The sequence below is a fragment of the Athene noctua genome, chromosome 11, assembly GCF_965140245.1.
Source record: "Athene noctua chromosome 11, bAthNoc1.hap1.1, whole genome shotgun sequence".
Lineage (NCBI taxonomy): Eukaryota > Metazoa > Chordata > Aves > Strigiformes > Strigidae > Athene > Athene noctua.
In genome coordinates, this window is record NC_134047.1 from 13,005,666 (window position 1) to 13,017,811 (window position 12,146).

Here is a 12,146-nt window from a genome sequence, read left to right on the forward strand (position 1 = left end):
CCCTGCCTGCTCACAATACTTTCGGCTTTAATACTCCTCCCCATTAACCTGTGCTTTTTTCACCCACTCTTTTTCCCATTGCGAGGACTTACCAACTTGTAATCTGTGACTTCTGCAATTTCCTACATTTTAATTTTATGTTTTAATTGCCATTTCTGATTTTCTTGACCAGAAAAGGTAGTTATGGTTCATTGCCTGAACAGAGACAAGGAGCAGAATGAGGATGGTGGCAGAATTGCTGTTGGACAGCAGAGACCATGCAGAATAGGACATTTCCAGATTTGGGCCAGAACCACACTTTAGGAAGATATGGTTTGAGAATATGTTTTTGAAACTGAACTTTGTAATGGAAATGTGGAAATGAGGAGCTAAAGGAGGTGTCTTCTCCAACTCTGACAGGCCACCAGAAAAAACTGACAGCTAGGTGTTTGCATTTTATGGCTTACCTCTGACTCCCAACTCTTGGCTTACCTTCATGCTCTAGACATATCATCCTCTCCCACAAACCAAAAAAATCTTACACTAGTGCTAATGTGATGGTAAATGCCAGAGGAAACACTGCTTTGTAAATACGTAATTAGACCACCCACTGAATGTCTTTGTTCTTCCTGAGACAAAATGATTCATTAATGTTAAACAGTCCCCTGAAAGGAGAGAAGAAACTCGGTGAATCTCTGTAGAGAAAGTGATATATCAGGGTAAATTGATTCTGAAGTTTGGATAACTGCTTGTTTCCATCTTTCATCGGAAGTGGCAAAAGACTCATTCAGTGTTTGAACTTGTGACTGAAAGGAGACCTGGGCTCCCTGCTCTCTGAGATTTACGTCGGCTCACCTGCTGACACTGAATTCTTGCCCTTTCTCAGCAACACTTCTCCTCTCCTCCTGCCTTTCCCTCTACCTCTCCTAGGACGTGTCATTCCACCCACGGATGAAGACCGCAGGAGGATCATTAAGCAGATGAAGGTTCGCACCACCCTGAAAGGAGATAAGAGCTGGATCCACCACCATAACTCGGACTCTGAGGATGAGAAGAAGAACATCCCACTGTAAGTGTGGCCACTGAGGAATGCTCCTCTTCTCTCTTCCTTTTCCATCATCAACCTCCCATGCGTACTCTGTTCTCTAGTCTGAAGAAGCACGTGTGGTGCTACCATGTTCTGGCGTCCCTATGATGCCAGGAAATGACACTGCCAAAGGGAAGCAGTGCTCCAGTTTATATTTTATAAATGCAGGCTGGGGAGAAGCTCTGAAAAATGGCCTTTCCTGGGAGCTGGGAATCCAGCAGCACATGCAGATTTGAAGTCTCAGGAGAACTTGAAAGTTTTTTGAAGCCAGATGTGTTTCACCATCTCTGGAGTGCCAAACGAAGGGGAAGACCTTGATGGGAGGGTGTTTAAGTGATAAAACAGCCAGGTCCGCATCTCCCCCTGCAGCTCGCAGGGCTGTGTCACACAGCCACCCCTGTACCGGGGAACACCACAATCTGCACCAGTTTCTCTGTAATTAGAAACAAAACTAAGGCCAAATTGGTCTTCTCTTAACAGCTGTCTCCAAAAGCATAACTGTTGTGTCCATCAAGGCAGCTCAGCAAAATCAGAAGTTAATTACGTCATTGTGTTTTCTCTTTACTCAGGTCTGGACGAGCTGGTGGGGGATCCCCAGCCTCAACACCTATTGCTCCCCAGAGTGACAGGTAATTCTGGGGACCCATCTTGTTGCTTCCCTTCTGTGTTATCTCATGGGGTTGATGCATGCTTTCACTGTTTTTTCACAAAAGTCTGCTCTTTCTTCACTTCTTCATACCCACTTACTGATGTGACTGCGTTGAAAAATGTAGTCCTTGAGGAGAGTTTGCATTGTTCAGTATAATGTCTTACAAACTGTCAACTTGTAGAAAGCATGGCTTATCTCCTGCAAAGTCTGGATGGATGAATAGATGGATTGATGTCTTTAATGCAGATGACTGGATGCCTTCAAGCCCGTGATCCCACGAGATTACTGGTGCACATCAGCTCCTGTGCTGGTGCAACAACTGTATGCTCTGAGCCTGGGGGCTCCTCAGAGCAAGTGAAACCTTGTGAAAGAGCTGAATTTGCTTCAGAGCCAGAGCATGAGGGCACTTCAGGAATCCAGGAACTTGTAGGACTAGTGTCCTAAAATATAAAAGTGTTGGAAAGGGTTTAGGCATATGTGAGAGCTCTTTGCTACCTGCAGTGCCACTGCTGGGAGACTATTGCCCTCTCCCATGAACAGTTTCCTGCTTCTTGTCCCTTCTCTGCCAGCTCTTGTTACTTTCTGTTGCAATTAAACAGGAGGATTTCCCTGCCATGACCTACCTCCTTCTGCCCTCCCTCTGCAGCATAGTGCTTTATCAGTATAAGTAAAAACAGAGACGTTTGTGACATTTAAAATATGGCATCTGAAGGAGCATCTTCACACCAATGTGTGAGGGTCTGAAGTTAGCAGAAGGTGAGTGACAGGGAATCCAGGACACTCAGGATCTGTTTATACTTCAAAGTGAGAACAGGCATTCATATGCCAAGCTGGACAACTTCTCAGCTTCCCTGCTGGTTAGACCAGAGATGTGCTGAGATTTCTTACTGAATTATTTTGTGATCCTAAGAGCACCCAGAAAGACAGGAAAAGAGGGGGTGGTATCTGGGCAGGGGTGAAGGGAACCTGTCTGAACTCATTTGATGGGAACGAGGTCCTTGAGGCCCATGCTGGTCCCCACCTTGCTCTCAGGAATATATCTGCAAGACAGCTTGAAGCAGGTTCCAGGGATGTTTCCTCCTGCCCCGGTGCAAGGGGCCAGATCCCTGCCTAATTGTATCCCTTTCCTTTCCCTCCAGGGGAGCAATGCTGCCCTCCCTTCCTGAGAATGGACCCTCAGAGAAGTTAGTGTGCAGATGATGTTTTCCTGTGATAAAACAACCAGGATCTCTGCTATATCTAATTTCCTCTCTCTGTGCCATCAATCTGGGGACTTAATTTTCAGCCAGAAAACATTGTCAGCATGGTTAATTTTAGCTGGCTAACTCAAAAATTCACTTTTCTGATAAAAATATTTTATAGAGCTTGATATGATGACTATTAATTTTTAAAGAATTCTTCCAAGTTTAACTTTGGTGCAACAGCTAATATATCACTCAAGGCCCATTTAGCTAGATTTTTGGCTTTACAGACATGTTCTGCTGCTGTTGTTTTCCCCATGTTGCTTAATTCACTAATGTCTCTTCTTTGCACAGGTCTTCTGCCTCCAAGCCTCAATCCGGTTACCTCATCAGGTTGGTATGGAGTGGCATATATTTGTGCTGTAGGGGAAGGAGAACTAGATCAGGAGGAACAAGCATGAAAAATATTACTGTCTCTTGGCTTCTCTTATTGGTTAGGAAAATTACAATACTCAGGGAGTACCTTGGTGAAAAGATAATCCTGAGTATTTTGTTTAACAAGGAGTCTGATGGTGATGTTAATAGAAAATCAGATCTCCTCTGTATGATACAATGATCACACATAGAAGGGTTATTGTTCTGTGAAAATGTTCCACCATCCTTGTGATCAGCACAGCACCAGTGATGGGGCTTGTGCACTTCAGCTTCCTCTGACACATGGGCTGTTGCCCACAGGGGCTCTGATGCCACCATAATCCTAAACAGGTTGGCAAGCCCTTGATATCACACCCAAACCTGTGTGCAGGCTGATTTTACTGCGTTGTCTACAGCCAGGGAGTAGGATAATGGGATTTTTCTCAGGGTGACTCTCCCAAGAAAACACTAATTCTTGGTGTCCTGAGCCAGCACCTTCCTCCTGACAGGACACACAGACACTGTTAGGCCAAAGAGTGGCTGCAAGTCTCTTAATTTTAGTTAACTCTGTCTGGCAAAAAATTTAACACGTCTCTTTTCTCCCTAGAGGGGTGTTCACAAGAACCATCGATAAGACCTCTTCTGTGCCAGATTCTTCATCTTCTAATGAAGCACAGAAGAGGTATGTGTGTGGCTTCCTCTTCTTCATGAAAATGAGCTTTTAAATATTGTACATATCTCTAGCAGTCATTCTCTTACTTTGGCCAGTGCTTCTGGGCTTCCACTGTGCTCTACTAAATCCCTGCTAATTGCTGGAAGACATGGCTGTTCATTTAACAGATCCACTCAGCAGACATGGGAAAAAGACAAGGCATCAAACTGTATTTTCCTCACCAGAGTATGGGACGGCAGTTGGCTGTGAAAGTACTTGTGGGTTTGGTTTAATCTGGCAAATACTTTTGGGTGGGGGACAAATCACAAGGAAACCCTGCAAAGCTGTAACACTTCATTTTGATGTTTTTAATGTGGCTTGGGTTTTTTTGAAGCCTGTCTTATGAGAGGCACTTACATTTAATTCTAGTAAGTAAGATGTAAGCATGGCTCTGATCTAAGCAGATGCTTTGTTGCCCCTCAAGTGAAACCTTTTGAAACCCCATTTTTTCCCCCTATTTTGATTCATCTGGAGAGAAGGATGATGCCACAAGGTGTGTTCTTCCTTCTCACTGGCCAATCCTGGAGCAGAGTAGCACCATCTCACAGAAGGGTATGCCCATACTAGCTCTGACAACTCATAGTGGCCCTGGTGAAGCAAAGCAGACCTCAAATCCTAGTCGAAGGCTGTGAAAAGAAGGAAAATGCTGCCCTTGCATTAAATAACATTGAATTCAGAGAGTGGATATTTGGGATCCATCAAGCGGAGCTTGAGCTCACCTGGTAAGGAGGGTGGCAAGGGGTGAGAGCTCAGGAGGGTCACGTTAACAGATGTGATTTGTGCCGTCCGCAGCACTGCCATGAAGGGACGCAGCCTGTGCCGTTCTTCCTCTGGCTACAGGATGACCACTGAAGATTACAAGAAACTGTGAGTGTGCAAAGGGGACCATCACTTTCTGTCTGTGCACAGGCTCAGCAGCACTTCAGTCTCAGTGATGAAGTCACCTGCACTTCATGCCAGGCCAGGCATAGCAGAGTTCTCACTAGACACTGAAGCAGTTCCCAGTGCTACCTCCGGGCCTGTGTGGGCCTTAAGGTGTTCCTTGAACTGGAAATGGCCTTAGTATGGAGTGAATTTTATCACTTGGTAGGAATTAAGGCAAAAATTGGAGGGTGCATCGTGGGGACTTGGTTTGCAGCATTGCCGGCTTTTCTGAAACCAGGAGAAAGGAGGGGTCTTGTGGCAGAACGGCACTGCTGACATTTCCTACACAGCTTTTCGTGTCAAAGACCATGGCTCTAATCTGAACTGCAGCTAAGCAGTTATTATCAACCAGCCTCTAGGCTTAACCCCTATACTAAGTCAACAAAATCCTATGGGGACACATGTGCCCCAGTGCACATGAAAAATATGTGTCTTCCACACTTGTGTGCAACACTTCTAGGGTCTGAACCAATTTCTACATGCCTTGTCCTTGGATTTACCTTGGGTTTTGCTTGTGCTGCCTCTGCAACAGTCTACAGAGGCAGCTTCCTTACCTTGGCTCTCTCCCTCGCTTCCTATTCAGAGCTCCATATAATGTCAAGCAAAAATCCATGGACTTGGATGAGGAAGATGTGCCTTTTACTCCAGATGAACATAAAAAGAGGTATGCCCTCCAGGTAACCACCTTTTTCTTGCAGGGGCAGTGACAAGTGGACTTACTTCAGTTTAACTGTTCATTACTGGGAGGGTCAGTTTGATGATTATTACAGCTGAGCCATTAGGGCTGATTGCAATAAAATAATAATAAGCAGATATCTCTACACAGAGCGCATCTATGCCCACAAGCGACTGCACTCCTAACAAAATATAATTAAAAGCCTGACATGATTCAACCTGACAGCATACCCCAATTAATTTGGCAGCTGGAAATGGGTTGTGGAATCCATCAGCTGCATAGTGTCTATGTGAAAAGATAGAGACGTACAAATAGCCTGGCAGTAAAGGGAGGAGCCCACCTCTCACAGCCCCCGTGTGCACCTTTGAGTCTGGACCACTTGGGGACTTGCATCTAAGTCCAGGTCCAGACAGGTGTCTCATTCTCATCCCAGGAGTAGAATGTGTTTTGTCTGTGTGATAGATCAGCATCTGCTGCAGACAGCATCCTCGTTGCTTTCAGTCAAGTTTCTGAAGATACTTTTCCTCAGATACAAGAGTTTTACAAATGAAAACTTGGTAATTTGCCCACCGGGTATGAACCAATGAAAGTCCTTTCAGAGATCTGCACTTTTCCCTTGGTCCATCTGGTGGTACTGATGTCTGTATAGACATGTGCAGTCCATGTAGCAGGTCAGCCACAAAGCCTGTGTCCCATTCTTTTGTCATGAGTTATACAATATTGCAACAGTCCAGATCTCAAAAAGGAGAACTCTCTCTGCCCTTCTGGAAGAGGAAGGTTGTGGGGTTTTTTCCTGATGCTTTAAATCCATGTGAAAGTGCTGTGGCCTGGTGTGAATGTTAATAGAGAAAAAGATAAGTAACTGTTACTCCTCTTACCTCTGGCTGGATTCTGCTCCCCAGAGCATGGAAGCTCTGTTGGGATTAGCACAAGCCTTCACTGGGTTGTTCACCTAGTGCATCTTCAAGGCTGCAGCCAGCAGCCACTAACAGCATGAGCAGAATGTGACCCCTTCCCTCCCTTCCAGGACAGAGGCGGCCAACAGTGTCCTGAGACGCACTGCCAGCAGGGAACGTGCTTACGTCCTCTCAGCGGCCAAGAAAAGCAATGGGTGAGTCTTCAGCGTGCAAGCAAGGGGCAGGAGACAGCGAAGAGGCCATTGAAGATGATCTCACAGGGGTGGTGGCCTGACCCAAGACTCTCGGAAGGTGATGGGTATCTTTCCACTGAGCGGAGAAGACATAGCTGTTGTCTCTCCAGGAGTGCCAACGATATCTGCAGGTTTCTGCAGAATTGGGGAAATCCTCCAAGAGCCTCGGGAAGTCTTCCTTACTGAGAGGGATGACATTTCAGAAATAGAAAAAGCATGATAGTCCTTAATTCCCTGTGACCCACGTTAAAGACTTCCATTTTCAGACTCGGTTCTTAATACTTCTCCAGTTTTATACACAGAATACACAGTTTTGTTGCATTCAAGGGGAAAATCAGAACAAATATAAACCACATCCAATATGGATCAGCTTTTTGCAGCAGAGTTTGCCTTTATATTGTGGTTGAACAATAGCTAGATCTACAAGATCCTGATCTTAGTTGCAGCTTCAAAAGTTTTGTGGGGAAAAAGAACCTAACAGTAATGTGTAGAAGTGTCGCAGGAATGTGAAGGATGTGTGGGAGCTACTGGAGTTCAAGGCTCTGTTGTCCGTCTCTTCCCTGAGAGGGAAAAAACCCAGATTTCCAAGGTCTCTGATCTCCCAGGAGTCATGATAGTGACTTTTTTGCAGCTCGCTTTCACTATGAATCTTTTTCCTCTTGATGTAACAGGGTAACACAATGAGGCACCAGGGGGTTGCTAGTGCAGGAGGAAGCAGGGAGGGGATGCACCAGCAGCACAGCTATGCCCAGAGTAAGAGGAGTGCTTGGGTAGGATTTGTAAGGACATTAAGGGTGTTTGCACTGGCTGCTGGTTCCTTTGGTGCACCGAGTATCATGTGGTACAGAGGGAGGCAGGTTTGTATGCAGGAAGAAAAACAGCCATCAGGAAGGTACAGAATTAAAAAGGCCCTTTGGGGAGGGTTCTTTACTTCACATGTTTTAAGTAGCTGCTCTTCCTATTTTTATTTCCTCTGCTCTGTAATTTGCACAGGTTTAACACACCCAGTCACTGTCAGCTCCATCCAAATGGTGTTACATGACCCTTCAATGCTTTGCAGCATATGGGTCATTTATGGGTCAGAGACTCTGTGGGAGCTGCCCCTGCCCAAGGTGTGTCTTTACCTCCAAACTTCTAACTGTTGCCTTTATGCTTCCTTTACAGCAGCCCAACACAAGAATTTCCACCCTTGTTTGCCAAGAGGTAGGTCACTGACCCTCTGGAAGTACTGCTGGGGTGGTGCATCTGTGTCAGGACTGCTGTTAAATGCTGGGATAGGGGATCCCCAAGTATTTCAAAGCAGAGGAGGGACACTTCCCTTAAAAAATATGCTCTGGGTTGAATCACACTGGCTTTTGAGAGCCCACAGTGTTGTAAACACCAAGAATACAGTACTGATGATGCTTTGGGTTATGGGCAACCTGAAACAGAGAGACTCATTCACTGCCTTTCTTCTTCCAGGGCCAGCAGGGTGAATACTCTTCAGGCTACAGGCATTTAACTTCTAAAGCAGTTGGTACGCAAGGGAAATGATGCCTAGAGCACTCTGGAATTTAAGCATTCAGCTGGAGCTATTTGTAAAGTGACTGTGACAGCAAAATGTCACTGATCGCACTTCATTCAGCTAGTTGAGATGCTCACCAGTACCAGAGCACAGGGAGCATAAGGAGCAGGAAAAATCTGCCTCTAGGGGAAACAGAGGGAAAACATAGCTTAAGGGAAAACAAGAATTAACAGCCTGGATTAGCTAGCAGTGGGAAGTAGGAAACAATGTGATATATGTCTCTCTTTTTGCCTTTTGAAAGAATTGAGATAGAAGAAGAGGAGGGCCAGCAGAGGAGGAGTCCAACTGTGTCTGGTTCATGCAGGTTTACACCAGATGACAACAGGTATTTACTTCATCCTGGAGTAGTGTGTTGACTGTCTTTGATTTAGGGCACACTGCTTTGCCATCTTTACAGACAACTGCATTTATCTGCAAGGTAGCAGCTATCTGAACACAACTAGAGATGGAGGTTTTTCAAAAGGGACTTCTCAGAAAATCCTGATTGCTCCCTTCTTGCAAAAAGGGAAAGATCCAAAGTGAAAAATTACATCAGCTAACTTAGGGACAGGGCCAGAGTGTCATAAAGTACCCAACTGACAGCCCTGTCACCTGGGGGGTGACAAACTACGTTTAAGTACAGGCCAACTCTAATGTGAGTTGTACAATGTAAACCTGCCACTGAGCCCCTCTCCTGATCACACTTCACAGCCCAATCAGTCCTGCCTTCACAAGGTGCTCGTATGCCACAGGAATGAGCCTGGCAGCACTTCTGGAAAAACAACTCACAGGAGGAGTTGGAGCAGCCATCAGATAGTAATGATTTTCTTTTACTAGCAAACTTGGCTGCGTGAACTGACCCTATCACCTAGACATGAAATACTCGATATCTCATTATTTCCAGTCCCCTGAGCCAGCTCTCTGCTTTCATTAGACTTTAGATTTAATTATTCTACTGTGATGGCAACAGATAGGTGTGACCGGAGAGGTTTGAGAGGTTCATTATTTTTAAATTGATCTTTGCTTTGATGGGAAATGTTAGCTTCTTTTCAAGCCCTCAGCCCCTTTCACTCTGAAGCCCAAGTATAGGCAGAGCCATACGCAGCCATGACAGACAAGATGAAGCATTCTTGCTGTGGTGTGCGAGACCTGGGGACAGGCTCTCTGGTGTAAAGGGGCAGTGGTGACATCCTCCCTTAGACCATACTGGTCAGGAACAGTTGGCACGTAGTGTGGTGCTCAGTGAGACCAGTATGCAAAAATGTTTGGCTGAAATGGAAATGTTTGCCCTAGGAGCAAAAATCCTTCTCTGTTTTCAAGCAGATTCATTTAATTTGGGATTCGGCTCTCTATTCCTGCTCTGAGGGGTGGCTTGATGCCAGGCAGCAGCATTATTAGCTTCTCTGCTACTCCGGTCCTTAGTGGGCTCAGCAGGGAGTCCAATAAATGGGGCCTTTCAGCCTGAAATGCTTTATTTTCAGGATGAAGGAGCTGCCTCATGAATTTTGGTAGCAATTTTGTGCTATTGAGGTGCAGGTTTGAGGCAGGGCTGGGAAGTAGTTACCCTCCCTTCCTCACATATTACACACGTGCGCATAGTGAAATCAGTTTTGTGAATGCACTGAGCTTTAATCTATACATTTGAGGAAGTTGATTTTTAATGCAAACTCAAACACGGGGGATAGAAACAGCTCCAGCTGTGTTAAATAGGAAAAGCCAGTTTCTAAAGACTTGAGTATTTCAGCAGAAAGGCAGATACTAGTCACATGCGTGCAGCAGTGCATAGGGACAGCTGCATGTGAGTCCTTGCACAGCAGGGTTTGGCTTCACTGCCCAGGGAGCAGATGTGAACTGTGGGCCAGAAAGCAGGATGTGTCCCCCCACAGGAGAAGGCACCTAAAAAATCTTCTGTCTTTAATGCTTTTTTACTTGTTTGGGGTTTTTTTGTCAGTACTAATGGGCTAAGAAAAACCACCACTGGGTCTTCCTGGAATGAGCCACAGACAACAGCAGTATCTCCCTCCAGGTACGTGTTACAGCACAGCCAGGATGTCTGGGACATTCTTTGCAGCTGTATCAGGCCACATGTAGCTGAAGGTCAGAGACTTCTGTGGGCACCTCTGGGAGGTGAAATTAAGCAAATTTGTCAGCCTTGTACATGGGAGACTTTTCTTAGGTGCAGGCAGCTGTTTTAAAAAAAGGTTTTATGTCTGAAATCCATGTTATGTCCTGCAGGGATCTGACAACATCCTGATAGAAGTGCTCCAAACCTGAAAGGAAAAAACCCAAACATGTTCTTTCTCACCAGATATATGTAGGGGAATCATTTTCAGTTGCTTTCAACTTTGTTTGATTTAATTCATGACTATAGTATAAAAACTGTTGAAATAGTTTTCCATAGCCCTGCAAACAGCACTTTGGTTACTGACCTTGTTCTGTTATTCTTTGTGTATCATTGGCAGAAGGGAGATATTCCTGGCAGTATCAGTGTTTTTAATTCAAGAATTGCTTCTGATAAGGCGACTTTGTAAGCAAATGTATTGAAAACAGTGCTGTTTGTTTTCCATTTTATTTATTCACAGAAAGGAACACTTCAGTGCAGGAAGATTTTGGCCAGCTACAGTGGGGAGCTGGTTTGTTCAGGAATAACAGCTTTTTCTTTTGCCTTCTCTTGCAGCCCTGAAACAGGCAGCAAGATCCAAACAACCACATCCTTGAGTGAAACTTCAGAGAAAATCTCCACTTCTACTGAAGTCAGGTAGGTCTTTTGGCCCTGCATTATCCTAAAGCCCCGCTAAGGATAGCAAGGAGAGACTCTCCTGCTGCACTGGAAAGTCTCGCTCTGCTTGGTGGTATTTTCCTCAGATACACGTGATTGTTCTGGACGCAGTGCAGTCATGGAACAATAAATACTATAGCACAGGGGATCTAAGAAAGCACCACTTTACAAAAGCATTAGCAATCTGGGAGGAAATCTACCCAGATGGAAGTTGAGGGCCTCCCACAGCTTGAACATTACTCAGTTCTTTCAGAAGATAATATGAGCCCCAAAACTGCAGACCTTTCTGTCTTCTAAACAGATCAGGCTTTTATTTTAATCCAATCCCTGCTCTGTACGTAGCACACTTCCAACAAGCACCTTTCCATACAGTTCCTGTGCCTCACATTGTGTCCCTTCGTCTCCCCATCTAATTGTTCTTGCTGTTTTGCTTGCAGAAATGGTGAAAACAGACAGCCCCCTAATGGGAAATCCTCATCTGAAACTGTGTCACAGCATGGGGATGGGTAAGAAGTTGAGAAAGGCTGATCTGTGCTGCTGAACATAAGGCATAACCCTGATTTTTGCTCAGAAATAGTATATACCTGCAAGTGGTCTCAAACAGATGGGATCTCTCCAGTCATGGTCCTGGGCTGCACTCCAAGAGCATCATCTGCTGGCTAAGCAGCAACTTGTCAGTTTTCTATACTCTTCCTTCACCTCCCTCAAGGGTTCTCCTTTCTGGCTCAGTCCCTAAAGATTCTACTTTATGCATTTGTTGGGGTTTTTTTTACTTCTCCGATTGCCCTCCTACTGCTGTTCCCTGGGGAGCTTCTTCCACCTGCAAGGGGTGTGTTCAACTTCAGTTGCTTCCACCTGCTAACATTGGTTGTGGCCCTCTGCACCCTGTAGAAAGTCTGAAGGGGTGGCTGAACAATGGGAAAGTGTAAAAAGCTCTGTCGTATGGAGGAAAACCTAAGAAAGAAGGAATTGATTTGGAACCTAAAGGCATGGGTACAGGTGCTGGACACATTAAGAGGCAGAGCTCTGACACTGTGTAGCTGCACAGGTAG

The 12,146-nt window shown here is 45.3% G+C and overlaps 1 protein-coding gene across 10 annotated transcripts in view; it reads left to right on the plus strand.

Moving 5' to 3' along the window:
- Positions 1 to 12,146, plus strand: part of ZNF185 (zinc finger protein 185 with LIM domain) — a 50,127-nt gene that overhangs the window by 17,014 nt on the left and 20,967 nt on the right. For 9 of the 10 annotated variants that reach the window (XM_074915041.1, XM_074915042.1, XM_074915046.1 and 6 more), the window contains exons 3-14: positions 910 to 1,048; positions 1,636 to 1,695; positions 3,251 to 3,289; positions 3,918 to 3,992; positions 4,815 to 4,889; positions 5,530 to 5,610; positions 6,650 to 6,733; positions 7,937 to 7,975; positions 8,578 to 8,661; positions 10,267 to 10,341; positions 10,993 to 11,073; positions 11,532 to 11,600. In XM_074915041.1, coding sequence (XP_074771142.1) covers positions 910 to 1,048; positions 1,636 to 1,695; positions 3,251 to 3,289; positions 3,918 to 3,992; positions 4,815 to 4,889; positions 5,530 to 5,610; positions 6,650 to 6,733; positions 7,937 to 7,975; positions 8,578 to 8,661; positions 10,267 to 10,341; positions 10,993 to 11,073; positions 11,532 to 11,600 — 901 coding nt within the window. The remainder of the gene's footprint in view (positions 1 to 909; positions 1,049 to 1,635; positions 1,696 to 3,250; positions 3,290 to 3,917; positions 3,993 to 4,814; positions 4,890 to 5,529; positions 5,611 to 6,649; positions 6,734 to 7,936; positions 7,976 to 8,577; positions 8,662 to 10,266; positions 10,342 to 10,992; positions 11,074 to 11,531; positions 11,601 to 12,146) is intronic. The other variant, XM_074915045.1, reaches the window with a different exon arrangement.